Below are 26,628 nucleotides of genomic sequence, written 5' to 3' on the forward strand. Positions count from 1 at the left end.
ACTGTAGCCGGCCAGGCTCCTCTGTCAATGGGCTTCTCCAGGCAAGAATACTGGAGTGGGTAGCCATTTCCTTCTCCAATATATAATATTTGTATATTATAAATACGTTTAAACTAATTTGAGCAAGTCCATATGTATATTTCGTGTGATTGAAAGTTTGTCTCCATGTTTCTACTTATTATAGTTGATCATCAAGCAATGATTACCTTCCTAAAATATTTTTAAAGTGGACCTTTCAAAATTAGTTAAGAGGAGAACAAGATAGTGGAGGAGAAGATGGACGTGGATTACATCTCTTCTCCATGGATACGTCAGGAATATACCTTCAGACACAGAATGCAGAAAACCAGCTGAGAGCAGACAGGAGTACCTGACCAGAGGCAAAGAATATATAGAACCACACAAAACTCAGTAGGATGAAAGAACTAGGGAGTAAAACATGAGTGTTAGTAGGAGTGGACCTGCCTTCAGCGGGTGGGGGAACACATCAGGGCAGTTGTCTGAGTCAGAGGAGAAACATTTAAGGCTGAGAGTGAAACAGCTGATCTGCAGCAGCATAAATGGAATGAGAATCAGACAGCCCTTGCTGCAGCCATATGTACCCCGGACAGGAGCTGATCCTCTGGAAGGCGCAGCAGCTGGGAGCTGGAGTTTGGGGATTGTGGAGCAATCCCAGGGCGAGGGATGCTGTTGACTGCAGAGAGACGGATGGCGGGGATGTGAGAGAGGAGACCGTGGTGGGAAATGCCTGTGGGGGAAAGCCAGGAAGCCGTGGAAGCAAGGTGATACAGCTGAGTATTGTAGCGTGTGGAGCCATCACCATAGCCTCTCTCTCCCCACACATCAGCGTCTGCAGCTGAAGAATAGAGAGGCTGGCCCATCAAACGCCTGACACCCTGAACTACAGATAGGACCCCACCTAGGGGGCCCCTTTAAGTGACCGATGCACCAGTCTGCAGAGTAGGGCCCCAGGCAAGGGAGCCCCTTAAGTGCCTGAATGGGCGGAGCTACAGAGACAGACTGGCCACAGAGGCCTTCTGATCACCAGCTTCAACAGGCTCGGAAAAAAGACTCTGATAGGGCCATAACTCCTGTGGCAGAGGCAGTCCAGGTCCCTGCACACTTCGTGCTGCCAGGCACTAAGAAATCCAATTAAGCTTTTGAGCTTTTTTTTCCTTCCCCCTCAGTCATATTTTTTATTGTTGTCATATACCTCTGCCTCTACATTGGGCTTTTGCAGTTCAGCGGAGTTTTCCTCTTTTTTTTTCCTTTTCTTTTTTTAAATTTTTTAAGCCTATTGTTATTTTTTCTACACTTATTCCTTTGTTTGCTTTTCCTACTGTTCTTTTCCCCTTGCAGTTATCTTTAACATATATAAATCTTTATCTACCTCTGTTTAACTTTGCATATCTATTCTTTGTTTCTTTTCTTTCTCTCCTTTCCTCGCAACATATTTGTTAGTTTTATTTTCATTGTTTTATTCCCCACTTGGCACCTTGCTTTAGTTTGTTTTCCAGTTTGTGCTTTAGTTAGTTTTGTTCTTAACTGGTAAATATAATTTTTTATTTGCTTTGTTCACCAGGTCAATCTACTGTACTTTATTTTTGTTGGACTGTTTTCACTTTGCTTGTGGGTATATATGTATGTGTGTATATTCCATTATTTTTATTATTATTTGCCTGATTTTATAATTGCCATTTGTCTGGGGTTCATCTTTGGTTTCCCATTTTTGGATATTTGTTTTGGTCTCACTTAAGGCCATAACAGACCCACTTGTTGGTCAAGCCCTGAGCCTTTGGAGTAGGAGCACTGACTTCAAGACCCTAGACTACCAGAGAACTAACCCTAGGGAGTATCAAATAGTGAGAACTCACACAAACAAAACCACTTGAATACAAGACCTGGCATCACCCAACCACCAGTAGCACCCTGTGCAGGATGCCTCACTAAACAACAAACAAAACAAAAATACAAACCCAATCATCAGCAGACATGATTAACACCTCACTCAGCCTTGCCCAGCAGAGGAAAAACAAACAAATAAGCAAAAACCAGCACAAATCTCACCACATATGAAGTTCACACAAACCACTGGACCAACCGTAGGAGGGCAGAAACCAAATAGAAGAAAGAATTCAGCCTTCTTCAAGGAAAGAATTCAACTTTCCTTGAAGCCTGGGAAAAGGAGACCTCAAACACAAAAACATTTTTAAAAAAATAATGAAAAGACAGAGAAATGCTAAACAAATGAAGGAACAAACTAGAAACACAGATGTCCAAATAAATGAAGAGGAAACAGGCAAACTACCTGAAAGAGAATTCAGAATAATGATGGTAAAGATGATCAAAAACCTTGAAAACAAGATGGAGAAAATGCAAGAATCAATTAACAAAGACACAGAAGAATTAAAGAATAAACATACAGAGACAACACAGTTACTGAAATTAAAAATACTCTAGAAGGAATCAATAGCAGAATATCTGAAGCAGAAGAATGAATCAATGAGCTGGAAGATAAAATGGTGGAAATAACTTCTGAAGAGCAGGATAAAGTAAAAAAGAATGAAAAGAACTGAGGACAGTCTCAGAGACCTCTGGGACCATATCAAAGGTGCCAACTTTCAAATTATAGGTATCCTAGAAGAAGAAGAGAAAAAGAAAGGGTATGAGAAAATTTTTGAAGAGATTAGAGTTGAAAATTTCCCCAACATGGAAAAGGAAATAGTCAAGTGCAAGAGGCACAGAGAGTCCCCTACAGGATAAACCCAAGGAGAAACATGCCAAGACATGTACTAATCAACTGTTGAAGACTAAACACAAAGAAAGAATATGAAAAGCAGCAAGGGAGAAACAACAGATGACATACAAGGGAAACCCCATACACTTAACAGCTGATCTTGGCAGAAAGTCTTCAGGCAAGAAGGGAATGGCAGGATATACTTAAAGTACTGAAAGGTAAAAATCTACAACCAAGATTACTGTACCTGGCAAGGATCTCATTCAAAATTGATGGAGAAATAAAAAGCTTTTCAGACAAGCAGAAGTTAAGAGAATTCAGTACCACCAAACCAGCTTTATGACAAATGTTAAAGGGACTTATATAGTCAAGAAATACAGGAGAAGAAAAAAGACTTACAAAATCAACCCCAAACAATTAAGAAAATGGCATAGGAACATATATACCAATAATTACTTAAATGTAAATGGATTAAATTGGCCAACCAAAAGACACAGACTGGCTGAATGGATACAAAAACAAGACCCATATATATGCTGTCTACAAGAAGCCTACTTCATACCTAAAGACACATATAGACTGAAAGTGAGAGGATGGAAAAATACATTCCATGCAAATGGGAAGCAACAGAAAGCTGGAGTAGCAATCCTCATATCAGACAAAATAGACCTGAAAGTAAAGATTACAAGAGATAAGGCAGGACACTACATAATGATCAAGGGATCAATCCAAGAGGAAGTCACAACAATTGTAAATATCTATGCACCCAACATAGGAGATCTCAATACATAAGACAAACACTAACAGACATAAAAGGAGAAATTGACAGTAATGTAATAATAGTAGGAGACTTTAACACCCTACTCACACCAAAGGACACATCATCAAAAAAGAAAATTAATAAGGAAACACAAGTCTTAAATGATAGGTGATATGGATCTCATTGATATTTTTCAGGACATTCCATCCAAATGCAGAAGAATACACCTTCTCAAGTGCACATGGACCATTCTTCAGGACAGACCACATCCTGGGTCACAAATCAAACTTCAGTAAATTTAAGAAAATTGAAATTGTATCATGCATCTTCTCTGACCACAAAGCTATGAGACTAGGTATCAATTACAAGAAAAAAAAAACTGTAAGAAAAACAAAGACATGGAGATTAAACAACACGTGTCTAAATAACCAACAGGTTACTGAAGAAATCAAAAGGGAAATCAGAAAATTTCTAGAAACAAATGACAATGAAAACAAGACAACTCAAAACCTATGGGATGCAGCAAAAGCAGTTCTAAGAGTGAAGTTTATAGCAATACAATCCCACCTCAAGAAACAAGAAAAACATCGAATAGACAACCTAACTTTACACCTAAAACAACTGGAAAAAGAACAACAACAACAACAACAAACCCCACAAAATTAGCAGAAGGAAAGAAATTATAAAGATCCAAGCAGAAACAAATGGAAAGAAATGAAAGAAACAATAGTAAAGATTAATAAAACTAGAAGCTGGTTCTTTGAAAAGGTAAACAAAATTGACAGACCTTTAGCCAGACTCATCAAGAACAAAAGAGAGAAGAATCAAGTCAACAAAATTAGAAATGAAAAAGGAGAGGTTACAACAGACAATGCAGAAATACAAATGATATTAAGAGACTGTTATAAGAGACAACTATATAGCAATGAAGTCTAAAACCTGGAAGAAATGGACAGATTCTTAGAAAAGTTCAATCTTCCAAGACTGAACCAGAAAGAAATAGAAATTACGTACAAGCACTGAAATTGAAGCTGTGATCAAAAATCTCCCGAAAAACAAAAGCCCGGGACCAGATGGCTTCACAGGAGAATTCTGTCAAGCATTTAGAGAAGAGCTAACGCCTATCCTAAGAATCTTTCAAAAAAATTGCCGAGGAAGGAACGCTTCCAAACTCATTCTACGAGGCCACCATCACCCTGATACCAAAACCAGACAAAGACAACACAATAAAAGAAAATGACAGACCAATATCACTGATGAACACAGATGCAAAAATCCTCAGCAAAATTTTAGCAAACAGAGTTCAGCAACACATCAAAAAGCTCATAACACTATAATCAACTTGGGTTTATTCCAGGGATGCAAGGATTCTTCAATATACGCAAATCAATCAATGTGATACACCATATTAACAAATTGAAAGATAAAAACCATATGATTTTCTCAATAGATGCGGGAAAAGCCTTTAACAAAATTCAGCACCTATTTATGATTAAAACTCTTCAAAAAATGGGTATAGAAGGAACCTACCTCAACATAGTAAAGGCCAGATATAATAAGCCTATGGCAAACATTATCCTCAGTGGTGAAAAACTGAAAGCATTCCCTCTAAGATCAGGAACAAGACAAGGGTGTCCACTTTCACCACTATTACTCAACATAGTTCTGAAAAGTCCAACCTATAGCAGTGAGAGAAGAAAAAGAAATGAAAGGAACCCAGATTGGAAAAGAAGTAAGCTCTCACTGTTTGCAGATGACATGTTACTGTTCATAGAAAACCCTAAAGGTAGTATCAGAAAATTACTAGAGCTAATCAGTGAATTTGGCAAAGTTGCAGGATATAAAATCAATACATAGAAATCACTTGCACTTGTATATATGAACAGTGAAAAATCAGAGAAATTAAGGAATCAATCCCATTCACCATTGCAACAAAAAGAATTAAATGTCTAGGAATAAACTTACCTAAGGAGACAAAAGAACTGTACACAGAAAATTATAAGACACTAATGAAAGAAATCAAAGATGACATAAACAGATGGAGAGGTATTCCATGTTCCTGGGTAGGAGGAATCAATATTGTGATAATGACTATACTACCAAATGCAATGTACAGATTCAATGCAATCCCTATCAAATTACCAATGGCATTCTTCACAGAACTAGAACAGAAAATTTCAAAATTCATATGGAAGCATAAAAAACCCCAAATAGCCAAACCGGTCTTGAGAATGAAGAATGGAGCTGGAGGAATCAACCTTCCTGACCTCAGATTATACTACAAAAGCTACAGTCATCAAGACAGTATGGTACTGGCACAAAAACAGAAATATAGATCAATGGAACAAGATAGAAAGCACAGAAATAAACCCATGCCCCTACGGGTACCTTATTTTTGGCAAAGGAAGCAAGAATATGCAATGGGGCAAAGACAGCCTCTTCAATATATGGTGCTGGGAAAAGTGGACAGTTACACGTAAAAGAATGAAATTAGAACACTTACTAACACCATACACAAAGATAAACTCAAAATAGATTAAAGACCTAAGTGTAAGACCAGAAACTATGAAACTCTGAGAGGAAAACATAGGCAGAACACTTGATGACATAAATCAAAGCAAGATTCTTTATGACCCACCTGCTAGAGTAATGGAAATAAAAACAAAAGTAAACAAGTGGGACCTGATTAAACTTAAAGGCTTTTGCACAGCAAAGGAACCTATAAGCAAAGTGAAAAGACAACTCTCAGAATGAGAGAAAATAATAGCAAGTGAAACAACTGACAAAGGATTAATTTCCAAAATATACAAGCAGTTCATACAACTGAATACCAGAAAAACAAACAACCCAATCAAAAAGTGGGAAAAAAACCTAAACAGACATTTCTCCAAAGAAGACATACAGATGGCTAACAAACACATGAAAAGATGCTCAACATCACTCATTATTAGAGAAATGCAAATCAAAACCACAATGAGATATCACCTCATATCAGTGAGAATGGCTGTCCTCTAAAAGTCTACAAATAATAAGTGCTAGAGAGGGTGTGGAGAAAAGGGAATGCTCCTGCACTGTTGGTGGGAATGTAAGTTGATACAGCCAGTATGAGAGACAGTATGGAGGTTCCTTAAAAACCTAGGAATAAAACCACCATATAACAGAGCAATCCCACTCCTAGGTATATACCCTGAGGAAACCAAAATTGTAAGAGACACATGTATCCCATTGTTCACTGCAGCACTATTTACAATAGCTAGAACATGGAAGCAACCTAGATGTCCATTGACAGATGAATGGATAAAGAAGTTTTGGTACATATACACAGTGATATTACTCAGCCATAAAGACAAACATATTTGAGTCAGTTCTAATGAGGTGGATGAACCTAGAACCTATTATAGAGAGTGAAGTGAGTCAGAAAGAGAAAGATAAATACCGTATTCTAACGCTTACATACAGAATCTAGAAAAATGGTACTGAAGAATTTACTTACAGGGTAGCAATGGAGAAACAGACATAGAGAATAGACTTATGGACATGGGGAAAAGGAGGAGAGGGCGAGATATATGGAAAGAGTAACATGGAAACTTACATCACCATATGTAAAATAGATAGCCAAGGGGAATTTGCTGTATGTCTCAGGAAACTCAAACAGGAGCTCTGTGTCAACCTAGAGGGGTGGGGTGGGGCAGGAGATGGGAGGGAGGTTCAAAGGGGAGGGGATGTATGCATACCTGTGGCTGATTCATGTTGAGCTTTGACAGAAAACAGAAAATTCTGTAAAGCAATTATCCTTCAATTAAAAAGAATATTACTCAACCTAGAAAAAAAGCGCTAAGATTCCATTAATGAAAAAATATCGATATTATAGCAAAGAGTATTAGTCAGAAATTAAGACATTTCAGGTGTCTGACTAGCTTTGGGGTAAACAAAAGCTTATTATCTTAAATGAAACTATAATGATAAAAGTTTAAAGGAAATACTTCTTCTTTAGTAAAATACCTAGAATACCTGAGTTTCTCAAACTAGGAGTATCTTTGCTTGTCTTAGCTGACTTATCCTTTGAAACTCATTTTTCCTCAGGAATCTTTCACCAAATTACTGCCACAGCCTGCCTGGCCAAAAGAGAGTGGGGGTGTACGATGTAGACAATGAGATATAAAGAAATACTTTTTTTTTAGTAGCACATGTCACATAATTGGGGCTTCCCAGGTGGCTCAGTGGTAAAGAATTCACCTGCCAGTGCAGGAGACGTGGCTCTTCACTGGATCGGGAAGGTCCCCTGGAACACGAAATAGCAACCCATTCCAGTATTCCTGCCTGTAAAATTGCATGGACAGAGGAGGCTGGTGGGCTGCAGTCCCTGGGGTCACAACGAATCAGACCCAGTGGGGTGACCGAGCACACAGGCACACATGGCTGTTTTATTCCTGGTGGTGTGGAGATCTTATAGCATAGGATTGTAATTTATGTGCATTTTAATCTCTACTGTTCAAAATGAGCAATAACATAAGTTAGATTGTTACCTTTCTGTTCTAGCTGGAACTTGTGAAGGTGGAAGAAATTTATTGATACAGTGACATTATGATGAGATTACAGAGTTATGTAACTACCCTAAATATTACTTGCAGCTACTCATCATCTGCTGAGTAAGGGGAGGGAGGTGAGGTAGGGCTGGGGCAGCTGACATATATTAAATTCCTACTCTGTTGGGCATGTGCTAGACACATCTCCATGTATGCTTTCACTTATAATATGTAGGTAGATGTAACAGTACAGGAAGTAGAGCAAAGACAAGAAGCACTGTTTACAAACATATCTTTTTTTTGTATAGACGGTCAGCTTTTTAAACTTTTCATATTCTCTGTCATCCACTTTTGGCCAAACACACCCTTTGTTTCCAGCTCTCTGGGTCACGGCTACCTGGGATTGCTGTATAGTGCTCATGTGGCCAGACAGCCATTTAGTGGGGATTTTAAGTTCTCAGACTATAGTTAACAGTAGTGTATTATATACTTTAAATTTTGCCAAGAGGGTAGATCTTACTTACGTGCTCTTGCCACAAAAACATTTTTAATTAAAAACAAAGTGGGGTGGGAGACACAAAAGGAAACTTTTATAGGTGATGAATAAGTTTATGGCTTTAATTGTAGTCTCACAGATGTATATTTATCTCCAAACTTACTGAGTTTGTACACATTAAATATATACAGCCTTTTGTGTCAATCATATCGCAATAAAGTGGTTTTTAAAAAACTTTTTAGTATACCTGCTGCCGAAGCGAGCACTTAAAAAACTTTTTAAAGGGAATATTTATACTTTTAAGAAATGTTAAAGATTAAAATAGAAGAATCTTTAGTATATATTGAATATTTATTAGAATATTAAAATAATCCTGTTATTTTTATAATTCCTGATTATTGTCAAAATAACTAACATTCTCATTGTAAGAACAGCCTTGGGAGACAGCATGATTATTCCCATTTTTCAGATGAGACAGTTAAGGTTCAAATGTTGTGTTAAGTTTCCTAGGGATGCTATAACAAAGTACCATACATCAGGTGCCTCAAACAACAGCAATTTATCTTCTCATAGTCATGGAGGCTAAAAATTTAGGATTAAGGTTTTGCCACTGTTCGTTCCTTCTGAAGGTTGTGAGGGAGATGTTCCATGCCCTTCTTCCTGTCTTCCCTTTGTGTGTGTCTGCCTCTGTATTTAAATTTTCCTCTTTTGTAAAGACAGCAATAGTATTGGACTGGAGCTCACCCTGATGATGTCATCTTAACTTGATCATCTCCAAAGACCCTATTTCCACAGAAGGCCACATTCACATATCCTGGGATTAGGCCTTTAGCATCTTTGGGGAAGACACAATTCAACCCATAAAGGATATGAAGTCATTTGATTAGGGTCTCTTAAGTAGGAAAAGTTAGACATAGTGCATTGTACAGCCACTGAAATAGTAATTTTAAAAGAATATGAAATATATCTGTAATACCACATTGAAAATTCAACTATACTTCAATTTTAATAAAGTAAAATTCACTTTATAATATTTTCTTATGCCTGGGTAGATTTTATTTAAAATTAACTGAGTTTCTAAAATATTTAATAGCATTTTTGGTTGTACTGTATTTCAAATTCTTTTTCTTTCGTTGGATGATAAATAAGTGCTATGACACCAGCTGTGGAAAGTTGTCCAATACTCAGTGCTTAGATCTGAGTTTAAATCCATTAATTTAACTAATTAAGTTAACTACAAATTAACTACCATTAATTCAGTGTAAAGCTTTAAAATGTCAACTCCTCCACCATATTTTGAGATGCCCATCAGAATACTGTTTAATTTATTTCAGGTGCACTCTGATACTAGATTATCTGTACATTTCACACTCTGGAAGAATTATGGTTTCACCTGTGTTAATATGCATCTTGTGATCAGAGATTTCTGAAGATTGGAGAGAGCAAGAGTCTACTAGGATAATAAAACAGTGTGTGGTAATATGTTGATCTCTTCCTCCTCTACCCCCCAAATCTCTGCTGTATCTTCCTTTTTCTTGTAAAATGATTTTAGGCTTACAGAAATGTTGAAAAATAGTACAGATAACTTTTTCCCTGAACCTTTGGAGAGTAAGCTGCTGACTTGATGCCCTATCATTCCCAGATACTTCAGTATATATAATTGCTGCAAATAAGGACATTCTTCTGCATAGCTTTGATGCAAACATAAAACTCAGGAAATTCACAATAATACATTGCCAGCAACTAATCCATAGACCATATTCAAATATTTTTACCCTTAGATATGCTCTTCATAGCAAAAGAATTCAATCCAAGATCCTGCTTTGCATTTAGTTGCCATATCTCTTTAGTATTCTTCCATCTGGAATAGTTCATTAGTCTTTCCTTGATTTCTCAGCACTGTGACATTTTGGAAGAATATGTTTTGTGGAATGTGTTTGAATTGGAGCTTTTGTGATAGTTCCTCATGACTAGATTCAAGTTATGTGTCTATGGCAGGAATATCACAGAAGTGAAGTGTTCTCATTTTTTAGAGGGGTGAAGGTTTGATTTGTCCCTTGACTGGTGATACTCACTTTGATCACTCAATTAAGGTGGTGTTTACCAAGCTTCTTTACTGCAAGGTACACTTCTTCCCTTTGTAATTAATATTTATTTTGTGGACTCTTTGCAATCTCATGGATTGTAGCCCACCAAGTCCTCTGTCCATGGAATTCTCCAGGCAAGAATACTGGAGTGGGTTGCCATGCCCTCCTGCAGGGGATCTTCCCAAGCCAGGGATCCAACCTGTCTCTTAAGTCTCTTGCATTGGCAGGAAGGTTGCTTACCACTAGCGCTACCTGAGAAGTCTTATATTTTGTGTGCAAACTGTAAATTTTTGTCATCAAATTTTCACCCACTAAATTTAGCATTGGTTGTTTCTTGACTGAATTTACTACTATTAGGTTGGTGCAAAAGTAATTTTGGTTTTACATTGTTAAACTTTGCCATTTCATATTGGAATGCATTCTTAAATAAATGAGATTATTTTATACATTATTTTAATGCATATTTCCTGCTTTGTTTTTTTACTCCTATAACTTATTACCTGCTGATTATTTTATATTTATTTTAGACTATAGAAATGGTGTTAGACAAAAGGCAAATTTGAGTGTTTTTTTTATTTGAGTTCAAAATGGGTCATAAAGCAATAGAGACAACTCGAAACATCAACACCGCATTTGGCTCAGGAACTGCTAATGAACATACAGTGCAGTGGTTCTTCAAGAAGTTTTGCAAAGGAGACAAGAGCCTTGAAGATAAGGAGCATGGTGGCCGGGCATCGAAAGTGGACAATGGACAACTGAGAGCAGTCATCGAAGCTGACCCTCTATGACTACAGAAGTTGCTGAAGATTCCATGTCGACCGTTTTATGTTCATTTGGTATTTCAAGCAAATTGGAAAGGTGAAAAAGTTTGATAAGTGGATATCTCATGAGCTGACTGAAAATCAAAAAAATATTGTCATTTTGAACTGTCTTCTCTTATTCCATGCAACAACAGCGAACCATTTCTCAATTGGATTGTGATGTGTGACGAAAAGTGGATTGTATACCAAATTGGCGATGACCAGCTCAGTGGTTGGGCCGAGAAAAGCTCCAAAGCACTTCCCCAAACCAAACTTGTGCCAAAAATAGGTCATGGTCACTGTTTGGTGGTCTTCCTGCCAGTCTGATCTTTCTGAATCCTGGCAAAACCATTACATCTGAGAAGCAGGCTCAGCAAATTGATGAGATGCACCAAAAACTGCAAGGCCTGCAGCCAGTATTGGTCAACAGAATGGGCCCAGTTCTTCTCCATGACAGCATCCTACCACACATTGCACCAGCAACACTTCAAAAGTTGAACAAATTGGACTATGAAATTTTGCCCCACCTGCCATATTCACCTGACCTCTCAGCAACCAACCTTGGCTTCTTCAAGCATCTTGACATCTTTTTTCAGGCAAAACACTTCCACAACCAGTAGGAGACAGAAAATGCTTGCCAGGAGGTGGTGAATCCTGAAGAAAGGATTTTTATGCTACAGGATTAAACAGACTTATTTCTCATTGGCAAAAATGTGTCGATGAAATGGTTCCTATTTTGTTAATAAAGATGTGTTTGAGCCGAGTTTTAGCAATTTAAAATTCACAGCCCTAAACTGCGATTGCTTTTGTATCAACCTAATATAATGGTTTCCAAATGTTGGTTTTCCTGACATTCTACTGTAAGGAAGAACTTTTTCTTCTCCCTGTTCATTTATTTATATATAAGCATGGAAGCTTGACTTTCTATGAGTAATGGTTATAAGTCATGATTTTTTTTTCACTTTGTCCAAATTGTCAAAAGTTGGTCAATGGGAGACATTTCAAGCTGGCTTCTATTTCTTTTTTACATATTCCCATAATTTTTTAAAGCATTTCCACTTGTAATTTCTTCACCAAAACAGTAAAAGAAGTAAAAAATAAAGGCTCAGTGAAAAAACAGAAAACATCAATAAAGAAATAGAGAATATAAAGAGCTAAATGGAAGTTTTAGCATTGAAACCCATAATAACTGAAAGAAAAAACTCACTGGGTAAGCTTATAGTAGAATGAAGGGGACTAAGGGATCTTGAAGATAAGATAGTAGACGCTACCCAATCTGAACAAGAAGGAAAAATAGAGCAAATAAATGAGCAGAGCCTTAGGTACCTGTAGGGTTATAACCAAAAAAGACTACAACAAGAGAAGGAGAAGAGTGAAAGAATGCAGGGCTGAGAAGTAATTAAAGAAATAATGGATGCAAACTTGCCATGCTTGGCAGAAGACATAAACCTGCACCTCCAAGAAACTGAGAAAATTCCAAACAAGATAGATCCAAAGAAATGTGCAAGATAAAACTTATGTAAAATTAAAGACAAAGGAAAAATCTTGAAAACACAAGGAGAGAAGTGGCACCTTATGTATGGGGAAAAACAGTTCCAGTAATAGTGGATTAATCATCAGAAACCATGGAGGCTATGAGACATTTGCAAAATATTTCTCAAGTACAGAAAGAGCTCAGAACTTCTATATTCAGGAAAAATACCCTTCAGGAATGAAGGGAGAAATCAAGATATTCTTAGATAGTGGAAAACAAATAGAATTTGTTTCCAGCAGCCCTACCCAGAAAGAATATTTAATTTAAAACCCAACAGCACACAAAAAAATAAAAATAAAATAAAATCCAACAGCACATATTCAGGACTTCTTTGCTGAAAACTTCAAAATACTAATAGGAGAAGTTAAGGGAAACTTAGGGAAATGGAGAGGAAATGGAGAGATGTGCTGTGTTCATGGATTGGAAGATTCAACATAGGAAAGATGAATTCTTCCCCAATTGATACACACGTTTGATGTAATTCCTATTAAAATTCCTTGAAGATTTTTTGTTTTTGTTTTTGCTTTTTTGTTGAAATACGGTTGATTTACAATGTTGTTAGTTTCTGATATACAGCAAAGTGATATATGAGATCAGATTCTTTCCCGTTGCTGCTGTGCTGCTCAGTCACTGGTCGTGTCTGCCTCTTTGTGACCTCTGCCCATGGGATTCTCCAGGCAAGAAGACTGGAGTGGGCAGCCATTCCCTTACCCAGTGCATCTTCCCTTACCCAGTGGCCCAGAGATCAAACCCACAACTCTGCTTTGACAGGAGGACTCTTCACCACAGAGCCACCTGGGAAGCCCTCTTTTCCTTTATAGTTTATTATAAAATAGTGTAACTCCTTGTGCTACTCAGTAGGTCCTTGTACTTAACTATTTTATATAGTAGTCTGTATCCATTAACTCTGTTAAGATTTTTAATAGGTATGGTTATCCTAAAATTAATACAGAAATGCAAAAGAATTAGAAAAGTTAATAAAATTTTGAAAAGAAGAATAAAATGTGAAGAATCCATCTTTAATTTTAAGAGTTTTTATAAGAATCAAGGCTTAGTAGTAGGGACATTGACACATTGATTAGTAGAATAGAATAGAAAACTCAGAAATATCTAGACAAGTACAGCCAATGAATTTGTGACTAAAGTACAAAAACAGTGAAGGAAGAATAGTCTTTTCAACAAATGATGCGGGGTGCTGGGGGAAATACTTTTACCCTAAACCTCACACTAGGATTAAAAACAGAAGAAAATTTTTAGGACATAGGCCTCAGTTAAAAATGCTTAATCATGACACCAAAAGCACAGTTCGTAAAAGAAGAAAATTGATAACCTGGACTTTATCAAAATTAAAAAGTTTTTCTGTGTGCAAAACTCTGTTAAATGGATGCACAGTAAGGAAGAATAGTGGCAAAGCACATACCTGGTAAAGGATTGTTACCTACAATGTATAAAGAATTCTCAAAACTGAACCAGAAAAAAACAAATCCATTAGGAAAAAAGAGATTTGGAGGGAATTCCCTGGCTGTCCAGTGGTTAGAACTCCATGCTTTCGTTGCCAAGGGTCCCCCCATTCAATCCCTGGTCAGGGAACTAAGATCCCACAAGTTGTGGGAAATGGCCAAAAGAAACAAAGCAACAGATTTTTGCATTTTTAGAAAAATTTAGGAAAAAATGGACGTGTCACTGAAGGTGATATATGAATGGCAAATAAGTATATTCCCTTCATAGATCACCCTTCACATTGTTGTGGTGAAGGGGCTTACATAACTCAATAAAGCTATGAGCCGTGCTATGCAGAGCCACCCAAAACAGACAGGACTGTGGGTCACAATAAACTGTATGGATCACAACAAAAATTGATCAAAGAGATGGGAATACCAGGCCTCCTTACCTGTCTGAGAAGCTTTTATGCAGGCTAAGAGGCAGCAGTTAGAGCTGGACATGGAACAACAGACTGGTTAAAAATTTGGAAAGGAGTACAACAAGGCTGTATATTGTCATCCTACTTATTTAACTTTCATATTTAACTTAGTCAAAGTGGGGTTGCAGCGGGGAAATTCTTTGTGATGAAATAGTTCTGTATTTTGATTGTAGTGGTGATTGCATAAATCTACACATGTGACAGTGAAATTGTATAGAGCAAAATAATGAAGGAGCACGTCAAGGCTGTATATTGTCACCCTGCTTATTTAACTTGTATACAAAATGCATGCGTGAGTCAGCTCTTCGCATCAGGTGGCCAAAGTATTGGAGCTTCAGCTTCAGTATCAGTCCTTCCGGTGAATACTCAGAGTTGATTTCCTTTAAGATTGACTGGTTTAATCTCCTTGCTGTCCAAGGGACTCTCAAGAGTCTTCTCCAATACCACAGTTCAAAAGCATCAATTCTTCAGCACTTAGCCTTCTTTATTATCCAACTCTCACATTCGTACATGACTACTGGAAAAACCATAGCTTTGACTAGATGGGCCTTTGTTTGCAAAGTGTTGTCTCTGCTTTTTAATACGCTGTCTAGGCCTGTCTTAGCTTTTCTTCCAAGGAACAAGCATCTTTTAATTTCATCACAACAGTCACCATCTGCAGTGATTTTGGAGCCCAAAAAATAAAGTCTCTCACTGTTTCCATTGTTTCTCCATCTATTTGCCATGAAATAATGGGTCCAGATGCCATGATCTTTGTTTTTTGCATGTTGAATTTTAAGCCAGCCTTTTCACTCTCCTCTTTCACCTTAAAGAGCCACCTGGGAAACCTAGTTCAAAGGATGGGTAGGAATAACCAAAGCAGCACGTGGTTTTAAATAAAACAAAGTCTGTTTTTCATGGATTTAAGAAATGTAATCAGAGAAAAAGTCACATTCCTGTTCTTAAGGTTGGAAAACTCTTAAGATTAGTCAAGGATGTCAAAATAAATTACAGATCTGTGTTGTCACCTGTTCTTTTCCTCCTTGGGATTTTCACACTTGCAGTTATGTATTTACTGCTTCTCCAGGCAAAAATACTGGAGTGGGTTGCCATTTCCTTCTTCAGGGCATCTTCCTGGATCAGGGATTGGTAGGTGGATTCTTTACCGTCAAGCCATGTTATGTATTTAAATAATTGTTTAATATTCTGTCTGCTGTGGAGTTGTAAGCATTCTGTACTCAGCATTGTAGTCCCAATTCCTATTCTAGTGTCTGGCAGCACTTAGTAAACACTTACTGAATGTGTTCATACATGAAATAAATGACGGCAAAACTGGTTAAATTAAAACAAAAGACAGTTACAGAAGTGAAAATCAGGATGATAAAATAGAAAAGTTTAGTGTAATGGTAACAGTTGAGTAGAATGACACAAGATTTAAGCTTTTACAGCTAAGAACTTGAGGGTTGGATTTTGTAATGATGCTAGGTTTACCAAAGAATGCCAGACTGAGTAGTAAATGAGCTGTGGCATGGCTGTAGAGATAGAATGTAGCACAGGTTAAGGAAGAGACCAAAGCATGAGCCTCTTAATACTGGCTGCTTTCTAGTGAGTCGGCTTTCTTGACAAAACACCTCCTAAACGACAGGTCTATTCACTGGTGCCCTCAGAGGTCCTGCTTGAAGCATCCTGATGATGCCCTCGGCGCGCTGGATGCTTCCTCCTCACTGTGCCTCTGCACACCTGCTGCTGGTGCGGGAGGGGTACGCGTGTCAGGATTCGTTTACTTGTTTGTGCTGTCAGCCCTTTTCATGCTGGTTTATACTTCTTATTTTAGATGATTTAAATAATTATTAGATCAATCAAGGAAAAAGTTAAGTTTCTGGAAAAACTTAAAAGTTTCCTGTGAAACCCAAGTTGAATGCTTTGTAAAGATTTGATAAAAGGTAATTACTAAAAATAAATACTGCTTGGTATTTGGTCATCTAAATTTTTAGTAAATGGTAGACATTCCCTTTGGGGTTTGGGGGTTTATTGTGTTTTGGGGTTTTTTTGGTGTGTGTGTACTGAAATCCCTGTACTGCAACCTTAGGAGGCATCATTCACATATGTCAGTCAAAATGGCTATCTTTAATAATCTACAAGTAATAAATGCTGGAGAGGATGTGAGAAAAAGGAACCTTCCTACATGTTGGTGGGAATGTAAATTGGTGCAGCCACTGTGAAGAAAACTAGGAAGATTCCTTTTAAAAACTAAAAATAGGGTTACCATATAACCCTGCAATCCCATTCCTGGGCATATATCTGAAAATTTTAACTCAAAAAGATACATGCACCTCAGTATTCATATCAGCACTGTTCACAATAGCCAGGACATGGAAGCAACCTAAGAAGCCAAGACAGATGAACAGATAAGATGTGACATATATATACACACAATGGAATATTACTCAGCCATAGAAGAGTGAAATAACACCATTTGCAGCAACATGGATGGGCCTAGATAATATCATATTTAAGTCAAATAAGTCAGAGAAAGACAAATATGATATCACTTATATGTGGAAACTGAAATTCTGTGGATGAACTTGTTTACAAAACAGAAATAGACTCACAGACATAGAAAACAAACTCATTACTAAGGGAGATGGTAAGGAAGAGATAAAATGGAAATTTGGGGTTAACAGATACACACCGCTACTATATAAAGCAGATTACAACAGGGATCTACTATATAATACAGGGAACTATATTCAATATCTTTTAATAGCCTTTAATGAAAAAGAATCTGAAAATATGTTTCTGAATCACTTTGCTATACATCTGAATCACTATAAATCAACTATACTTTAATAAAAGTATTTATTTTAAAAAAGAGTATTCATTGACCTCTTCCAGTGGAAACAGTTGTTATCTTACTAGTCAACTCCTAAACTATGTTTTGGTGGCGGTTTGGTTCAAGAAGTTGTGTCCAAGTCTTTGGGAAACCATGGACTGCGGCCTGCCAGGCTCCTCTGTCCATGGGATTTCCCAGGCATGAATACTGGAGTGAGTTGCCATTTTTTTCTCCAGGGGAATCTTCTCAACTCAAGAATCGAACTGGGTCTCCTTCATTGCAGGCGGATTCTTTACTGACTGAGCCACCAGGGAAGCCAAACTAGGTCTTAAAAGGAAAGCAGTTTATAATTGATTTAATTCATGCTGAAGTGTGAATAGCAATCCCACAAACCTCCCAGAAATGGTTCTTCTTTTTAAAAAGGATATTCTTTTTAGGTTAAGTTTTAATCTATTTCAGACAGAGGACCAAGTGAACATTTGAAGTGGAAGTTGCTCAGTCGTGTCCGACTCTTTGTGACCCCATGGACTATACAGTCCATGGAATTCTCCGGGCCAGAATACTGGAGTGGGTAGCCTTTCCCTACTCCAGGGGATCTTCCCAACCTAGGGATCGAATCCAGGTCTCCCGCATTGCAGGCGGATTCTTTACCAGCTGAGCCACAAGGAACATTTGAGTCTTTGTGGAAAAAGCTCTCTGTCTGTTCCCCTCTTTCAGATCTAAGTATTCCATGGTTAGGGGACTCAAATGGGAAAATGGTGGCCATCCCTCCCCCAATCCATCTATGAAAGGCCTGGACAACCTTCTCATATTTAAGCCTTCCGTCTAGAATGCACAAAGTACCTAGATCAAGAGTGACAGGGAGTTTTTTTCACCCTGACTACTGTGACAGAGTCAGAAGCCTGGATGAGGTGAGGCTTCATGTCATCCTGGATAGTTGCATCTCATGTGCCTTCTCTCTCCCTCACCCTGGGCTGAAAATGGTGAGTTATGCAGTAGAGGGGAGGAGGTCTCACATTTCATTGTAGCCTGTGTGAGTTGGTGAGCTACAGGCCTACTGTGCAGAAAGACCCTGTGGAACTCTCTTGACCTGAGGGAGAGGACGGTAATTATACTGCCTTGCAAGGTATCTTCCAGTAAACACTCCTTAGCTGCCCGTGATTGTCTGTCTGTAGCTATAGGTCATCCTTAGCTGATTATGAAAGACCTAGTTGGCATGGGAAAGATAGTTGAGTGGTATTTACCGCATACGGTAGAAAAAGGTAGATTGTGAGGTGCAGAGAGATTCTGTGATAAATGCAGGCAATAAATGTAAAATTTTATGAAGGCAGAAGAAGGAAAAAAACATTTATTGACTGACATCCACTATGTTCCAATCACATTCATCGCTACTTCTCATATTTTCCTGCCAAGTAGAAGTTGTGTAGTCCAATACATTCTACCTTAAAAATTCACTTGTTTCCTTTTCTGCTCCATAATATATTATTGATTGTTTTGATACAAAGTGTTGTGAATTATTATTGAATAAAATCGGTGTTCTTAGAAGATACACCGTGTTTGCCCTGTGTCTTCATGTCTTCTCTGGCACAACCGCCTCCTGCTCTAGTGCGGGGTCTGGTCTGAGAAGCACAGGCACATTTGTCCTCAGAGCAGCCTCGGGGGAAAGATAGTACTTTACAGATGAGAAAAGGGAGGTTCAGAGAGGGAACGTCTCGCAGGTACTACATGTCAGTGCTTAATTTCCCCCCCACACTCCCTCTCTTACAGATTTTGTGGTTCTATAAAACAGAAAAACTAGCAATATAAATAGAGTGCTGATCTAAAAGTTAAGAAGCCTTTTTGGTTCTGTTCCTAGCAAAGTTGTTGACTTGTAGGGAAATCTTTTGACCATTCCTTAGAGAATTCTTATATTTCATTTCCTCATATGCATATTGTTTCATTTCATCCTTAATGTTAGGGAAAGGTACATACATATTTTTAAGAGTCAGACACTTGGCATGCTTGAAGATAAGTTCTTAATAAAAGCAATTATTAGTGAAATAATACCATTAAGAACTCTCTCAAGTCTGGTGCACTCTTCTGTGTGTCCACACACACTTGACTTTTAAACACAAAGTCATTGTCACCAATTGTTGGTTTCCTTACTATGCCGAAAAGAAACTGTTTTAGTCTGCTGCTTGATTCAAGCCCTCCATGTCTACCAGTTCCCTAAATGTATGATTTGTACATAGGTATTACAGTGGCCAGGTGCTCAAGTTTTAATGTCAGCAAAATCCGGTATTAAATCCTGACTCCAAATTATTCGTGTGACACTAGGTAAAATACTTCAACTCTCAAGCTGTCCCTCAGTTTCCTTATTTTAAAAAAGGAGTAGTAATGCCTATTTCATGGGTTTTTAGAAATCTCTCAAACTGTCTAATGATTACATTAGAATGTTGTTATATGGTAATGCCTGAAAATTTGGTGTTGATGTTTTACCTTGTAAATTCATTTTAAATTGAATAAATGTATTTTTGTAAGTATTTTAAGTTTATAGATTCATATCCATTAAGTGAAATTTACTTGAAAATACTAAGTAATTCCACAATTTAATGACCCATTTTTTTATGATTGATATTGTAAATAACAAGTTGTCATACACTTTAGATTGATTTTGATGGGGGAAGGATATTTTGTGATATGTGGCATTCAATTAATCTAGTTGGTTAATTTGGTAGTATAAAAGAATTTGCAGCTAATGAGTTTTCATACTCCTGAAGATAATTTTATAGATGCTGCATTGCTCCCAGATATTTGCTGGCTCCTTGTTTTAAAGTAGGACTTTCCCCTGACAGTGTATGCTAATATTTGGAAAATTCTCTATCAGTAGGCTAGCAGCATCTTGACAGCCCTGTGTTCTGCTTCTACCTTGCTAATTGTTTCCTTGGGATTATTTGGATTGTGTCAAAAGCTTTTTGCAAATCCTCTTATTACTGAAGTCATTGTTGCCAGCAGGAATAAGATTAAAGGTGCTTAAGTCTGTAGAGTTGTTTCTAATTTGTACGTGTCATTTCAGTGGCATTTTAACAGAACACAGTCTCCTGTCCCTCCCCTCTCCCTCAGTACTATCTTAAGTTAGGTCCAAGAAGCCAGACCATTGGAAGAAATCTCATTTTATCCTCCTAATTATTATGCTGGCACTCAGGAGATAATTTTTCCCTTCATGCACTGCCAATTAATATGCAAATAGACTGATAAATATTTATGCAATGATTTAAATTATGCAGGGGGTGCTTTCAGTGTATTCCGTAAATGAATTGTTCATGGACTTCAAAGTGCTGGCTGCTGAGCTAACGAGGAGAGATTTGCATAAGGCCCTAATCACGCGCATACTGATTAAGCTTCATTATGGAAACTGCCAGCTGCAATCTTTGTTTCTATTTTATTACAAAAAGGGGAACTTTTCATGCTTCAGTTGCCTTGACAATGTCAGTCCTAGCTGGTAAGAGAGACTAAAACTACTCTGAGCAACTGAAGTTTCCTTATTCAGTTGAAGATTGCTATGGTGTAACTGAAGTTGTATTTTGCTTCTCCCCTAATCCACTTTCCACCTCCCACCCTTGTTCTCTAAAGAATATAGTGTAGATTTGTTAGAAATAGTAGTACCTTCTTTCTCCCACGCCAAACCGCTACCTGTTTCTTCCTTGCTTTGGACTGTCTGAACCTCTAGAAGATTTCACAGCAATGCTGGACTGCAGTGACTATGTCCTAGGTGGGTACCAGCACAGTTCTTTCTTATAAGCTTTAATATGGAAATAGTGTGTGTAGGGTTGACTATGCATAAATACTTAATCGCATATGCAACCAACTTGTGGGAGGGGGGAGAAGTGGACTGAGCTGGGAAGGAGGAGAGCATTTGCAAAGCATAAGCCTGCTTGAATTTACAGTAAGTTCCTCCCTACCACTAGCTCTTCTGGTTCAGAGGATATTTTCAGTAAATACTGTGGATTTAGAGCTCTACTTGAATGGAGGACATTTTTGCTTTTTGGGAATTTCTGTTGAGAGCGTTTCATATTGTTCTAAAAAAACAGTCTAAACCTGAAACAAGATATAAAGTGTGCCTCGATAATATGTACATATTAGTAAAAATGTTTTGCATACTGAATATGAATATCTTATCTAAAAACCAAAAATGCCTGGTGAAAAATAAGATGGAGCCATAGTACATAGTTGTTCCCATAAATCCTTAATGCAGAAGGTAGTTGGAATGGTTAACTGCAGTAGGACCATTGATCAGTTTCCAGATTTTAGAAACTGTTAACTATTTTCAAATTTTAATTAATACTAGCCTGTTTTATTTTTAAAAATCAACTTCTGTTCTTTAGGAAACAATTTTTAAGTGCTGGAAAGCATGTTTTTAGAGTTTTTTCCCTAAAAAACAGTAAGATTTGGGGAGAGAAATGTGTGGCTTGAATATATAAACTGTCTTTGGTTAAGGTTTAAAATAGATTGAGACACTTTGGTTTTTAGATGTACTGTGACTATAGTAACCGTATTTTGTGCTGAGTTTTTTCTATTTATATGAAGAATTATTGAATCCTCTTTGGGTTACTCTGGTCATATCTCCAAGTGATGCTATGAACCCCAGATTATTTTTTTTCCTGTATGTAATCTTTCCCACTTGAAAAGTGGAGGCTGTCCCTAAGACCATTGCAATTGCTCATAATAAAATGACAGATCTGAAAATGTTTGAATTTTTAGGCAGAAGGCATGGTCTAAACCCAAGATAGTAGTGATACTTACACAACATGATAGAAACCACTCTGAAAAGGGTGAATGGCTAAAATGACAAACTGATGTCAAGAATTGAGTCCAAGAGCAACCTGTAGACTGTGTTTTAGACTCATAGTCGGTTTAGTGTGCCTAGAGAGAAGAAAAAATCTTCAAACATAAATAAAACTTACTTGTATTTACTCTTTTACATCCACTAAGTTGGGAACTCAAGAAAGGAAAGTGCCTTTTTGAAATATTTTTGGCAATATATTTTAGAATTAGAAATTGTTATTTCAGTTCACAGTTAATATCATTTAAACATTTTTCCATTCCATTCCAATGTACAACATTCATAGTTGTATAGTTAGTCAGCATTTGGTTTTATTTATTTTTGTGTATGTGTATTAAACTCTTGAGAGTTTAATAGAAAATGCATAGAAGATTCACATGGAATATCTGTGACATAATTTTTAATTTATACGTGTGGAAACCAAGATATGAATTATACAAGATCATGACTTGTTAAGAACTATGCCTGCAGCTTTGTTTTTATGGTTTGTGGGGGAAAATTGTTACCCTTCTGATGAACGTTAACTAGTTCATCATTTTTTCCCATTTTGTTTTAACATAACATTATAAAGGAAGCACTGAGCAGCATGTATGCTTTATTAGTATATTCTATTACATTTATTGTGACTTTTCTTGACGTTCATAAGATTTCGGTTAAGTCATTCAGAAAGCTGATATTTCCTAAGTTGTACACCTGTTGCTTTCAAAACTTAGTATGCTTTCAGATGATATTTAAATTTTTCTGAATGGGTCTGGGAAGGAAGTTATAGAACTGTCTTCATTTATGACTGCAGACTTAACAAATTTGAACTCTGAACATGTGAAGAACAGAACAAAGATATGTTAGAACTACTTAAGCCCATAAGGCAAGCATTTGTTTCAAAAACTGCATTAGAAAAGCCATTGCATAACTTCCAGATTGGAAATGAAATTTATGGGAGGATTCTTGATTCTTTCTTACCAGTTATGCCTGTGGATAAAATAACTAAGGGCAACATGTTGGGGATTACTAACGATTATTTTGATTTTCTAGTTAAACATTTAAGCAGATGACAAAATGGGCTCGAGTCAAAATCTGAATAAATACAGTTTAAGTATTATTCTCTACTAATGATTATAGTTGGATGGTTCTTAATATGATGGGCAGAAAAGTTAGAACTTGCTTGATAGTAAACTTATTTGATTATAAATATGCTAAGTTTCAGCTCACAAGAGAAATAGAATAAGATATATAATATATAAAAGTATAGTTTAGAGGTAGGAATAAAGTGCACTTGTTCTTGTTTTCCCTCTTGCATATCTTCTAAGATGCTTAATATTGCTTGATGAAAATTTACTACTATGAAAGTGTCCATTTAGGATATCAAGGCAGTATCATTTTTAAGTGAGTATGACTGTGACTTAATTTTACAATTATTAGATGTATCTGTTATGCCTTGTAATCCAGCTTCTTGTACTAGTTTATAATTGTATGATTTTGGTATATTTTCACTTTGATGCATGTTTAGTTTCTTTTGGGGGGCATGGAGAGTAAATATGGAGTTATTTTTCTTAGACATGTTTTCTTTTTATTCTGTTGAGTTATTGTCCAATCTCTTATCAAGATTACCAGTAGCTTATTTAGGTTATAATTAATGAATATCTTTACTTATGAAAAAAGAAACTTTTTGGGAATAACATATTTTGCTTTGTGAGGTACTTCTCCCCCTCCCACCCCAATTTTGTTTCTGTAATATACTCTATGCTTCATATTATAAATCATTTTCCTCTTTTTTATATTATACTCTCATAATTTTTCAGGTTAGATTTCTGTTGTCTCTGTTGGAAGAATCTTAAATTTCTTTAAAAGATGATTTATTTGTGGATCATTTCAGAGTTAAGGAAATCTTAAATTTCTTTCAGATGAAATTATATTATAGTTTCCAATGTTTTAGTGTTGACACCATCTCTCCTTGAACTTTAGGGCTGTGACATTAGTCAGTATTCTTAACCTTTTTGTTTGCCACAATTTTTGCCTACCCAAACACATCCCCAAGTTTTAAAAAATCTCTAATTTATTGCAGACTCAAGAATGAACAATCCGTCAGAAACCAGTAAACCATCTATGGAGAGTGGAGATAATAACACAGGTAAGAGATGGTTCTCAGATCCAGCCTTTTAATTAAATGTAATAGTGCTAAAAGAAGAAACTTCCTATTTAACTCGTTTTCGGTGAATAAAAACCAATGTGAGTATTGAGCTGTCAAATAAAGTTAGTATTTGCAGAAACTGGGATTGTATTTACTTGAGATTATATAACTTCTGCAGATTGTTTACTCTTTTCCTGCTGTATATCAGAGAAACTGTAGAGTAGCTGAGAGAATGATCTTGTGGGTCGGTCAGTTCTGCGTATGAACTGTTGGTCTAGCTTTGTGACTTTAGGCAGCTTCCCCAATCTTTCTGAGACTTAATTTGTTCACCTGTAAAATGGGAATAATAAATTTCACAGGTCACTGTGAGTATTACAGGAAATGTATTGAACATTCTGGCAGCTATACAGTAGCCTTTCAGTAAAATGTTGTTCCTGTCATGGCTGTTAATCAAGATAGGAAATCTTATCCACATTTAGTATAAATTGTACTGAAGTAACATTATTAATATAAGTAGATAAAAACATATCTGTTCTTAATACATCCTTTTAATAGGTGATTCTTTAGAAAAAAATTATACTTGATTAAACCCTTTTTCAGGCGATAATTAATACCATAAAATGAGGAAACTGAGACCCCCCTTGGGAGGAGGCGAGACTGTAAAGGATAGATTGTCCCCACAGCCCATACTCTTTTTTTTTCTTTTTCATTTATTTTTATTAGTTGGAGGCTAATTACTTTACAGTATTGTAGTGGTTTTTGCCATACATTGGCATGAATCAGCCATGGGTTTACATGTGTTCCCCATCCCGATCCCCCCTCCCGCCTCCCTCCCCACCCCATCCCTCTGGGTCTTCCCGGTGCACCAGCCCTGAGCGCTCGTCTCATGCATCCCACCTGACAGCCCACACTCTTGCCTCCTGATATCTGACTGTGTATCTTTGTCTGCCAGAGATGGTGCGGGGACTTCCCCAGTTTCTAGTAAAGGCATCAACTACAAATATACAACCATTTAAGAAGGGATACCCAGAACGTAACAGTTTCACTAGGTTTTTTACTAGCAGAGAGGGTTGCCTCTTTGACTTGTCATTTTTAAAATGCCTAACTATTAAAAAAAAAAAAAGTCTAGTTATGGGAGATAGCAGGACTTCCCAGGTGGCACCAGTGGTTAAGAAGTGATGTGAAGTCACTCAGTCGTGTCCGACTCTTTGCGACCCCATGGACTGTAGCCTGCCAGGCTTCTTCATTCATTGGGTTTTCCAGGCAGGAGTACTGGAGTGGATTGCCATTTCCTGCTCCAGGGGATCTTCCTGACCCAGGGATTGAACTGGGGTCTCCCGCGTTACAGGCAGATTCCTTAAAGTCTGAGCCAGCGGGTTCAGTCACTGTAGGAGACTCGGGTTCAGTCCCTGGATCAGGAGGATCCCTGGAGGAGCGCGTGACAACCCACTCCAGCGCTTTTCCCTGGAGAATCCTGTGGACAGGGAAGCTGGCGGGCTGTGGTCCAGAGGGTCGCAAAGAGTCGGACGTGACTGAAGCAACTTCGCACACACCCACACGTAGGACACAGTAAACGTGGGAGTCCCTCTTGGAAACTGTCTTTGTTTTCCACCCCTCCTTGCTACAGTGCCTTTTAATTTGAAGTAGATGAGTTGAACCAGTATAGGAGCTTCCTGCCCATATTTCTTTCATTTACAATTTTTCTATACCGTGAGATACTTGTTAATCTTTTAATCTTTAAAACATACCTGCTTCTTTACATGAAACTGAGCAGTGAGGTTTCCTGTTGTATTTAATACCTCTCTCAAGTTACTCTGAGGCTAACCATATAGACTGTGGTAAATATATCCTGAGAAGGGAAGGGCAGCATTCTGCTCTGTCTGAAGTGTCAACCAGTTTCCTTTGTATCTCCATCTTCCTTTTTTTTTTTGGTAGCTGCAGTCCCTCTGCCAGTATTTGGCCACCTAACTTAGGTATGGGACTTGTTTGCAGAGAGAAATAAGGC

The 26,628-nt window shown here is 37.4% G+C and overlaps 1 protein-coding gene across 4 annotated transcripts in view; it reads left to right on the forward strand.

Annotated features, from left to right (window-relative positions):
- The window catches only part of POU2F1 (POU class 2 homeobox 1), a 196,137-nt gene that overhangs the window by 87,952 nt on the left and 81,557 nt on the right, over positions 1 to 26,628 (forward strand). For 3 of the 4 annotated variants that reach the window (XM_043878736.1, XM_043878737.1, XM_043878739.1), the window contains one exon: positions 24,558 to 24,623. In XM_043878736.1, coding sequence (XP_043734671.1) covers positions 24,558 to 24,623 — 66 coding nt within the window. Of the gene's footprint in view, positions 1 to 20,417; positions 21,425 to 24,557; positions 24,624 to 26,628 lie in introns of those variants that run through there. The other variant, XM_043878738.1, reaches the window with a different exon arrangement.

Source organism: Cervus elaphus, chromosome 20 (genome assembly GCF_910594005.1).
Source record: "Cervus elaphus chromosome 20, mCerEla1.1, whole genome shotgun sequence".
Classification (NCBI taxonomy): Eukaryota; Metazoa; Chordata; class Mammalia; order Artiodactyla; family Cervidae; genus Cervus; species Cervus elaphus.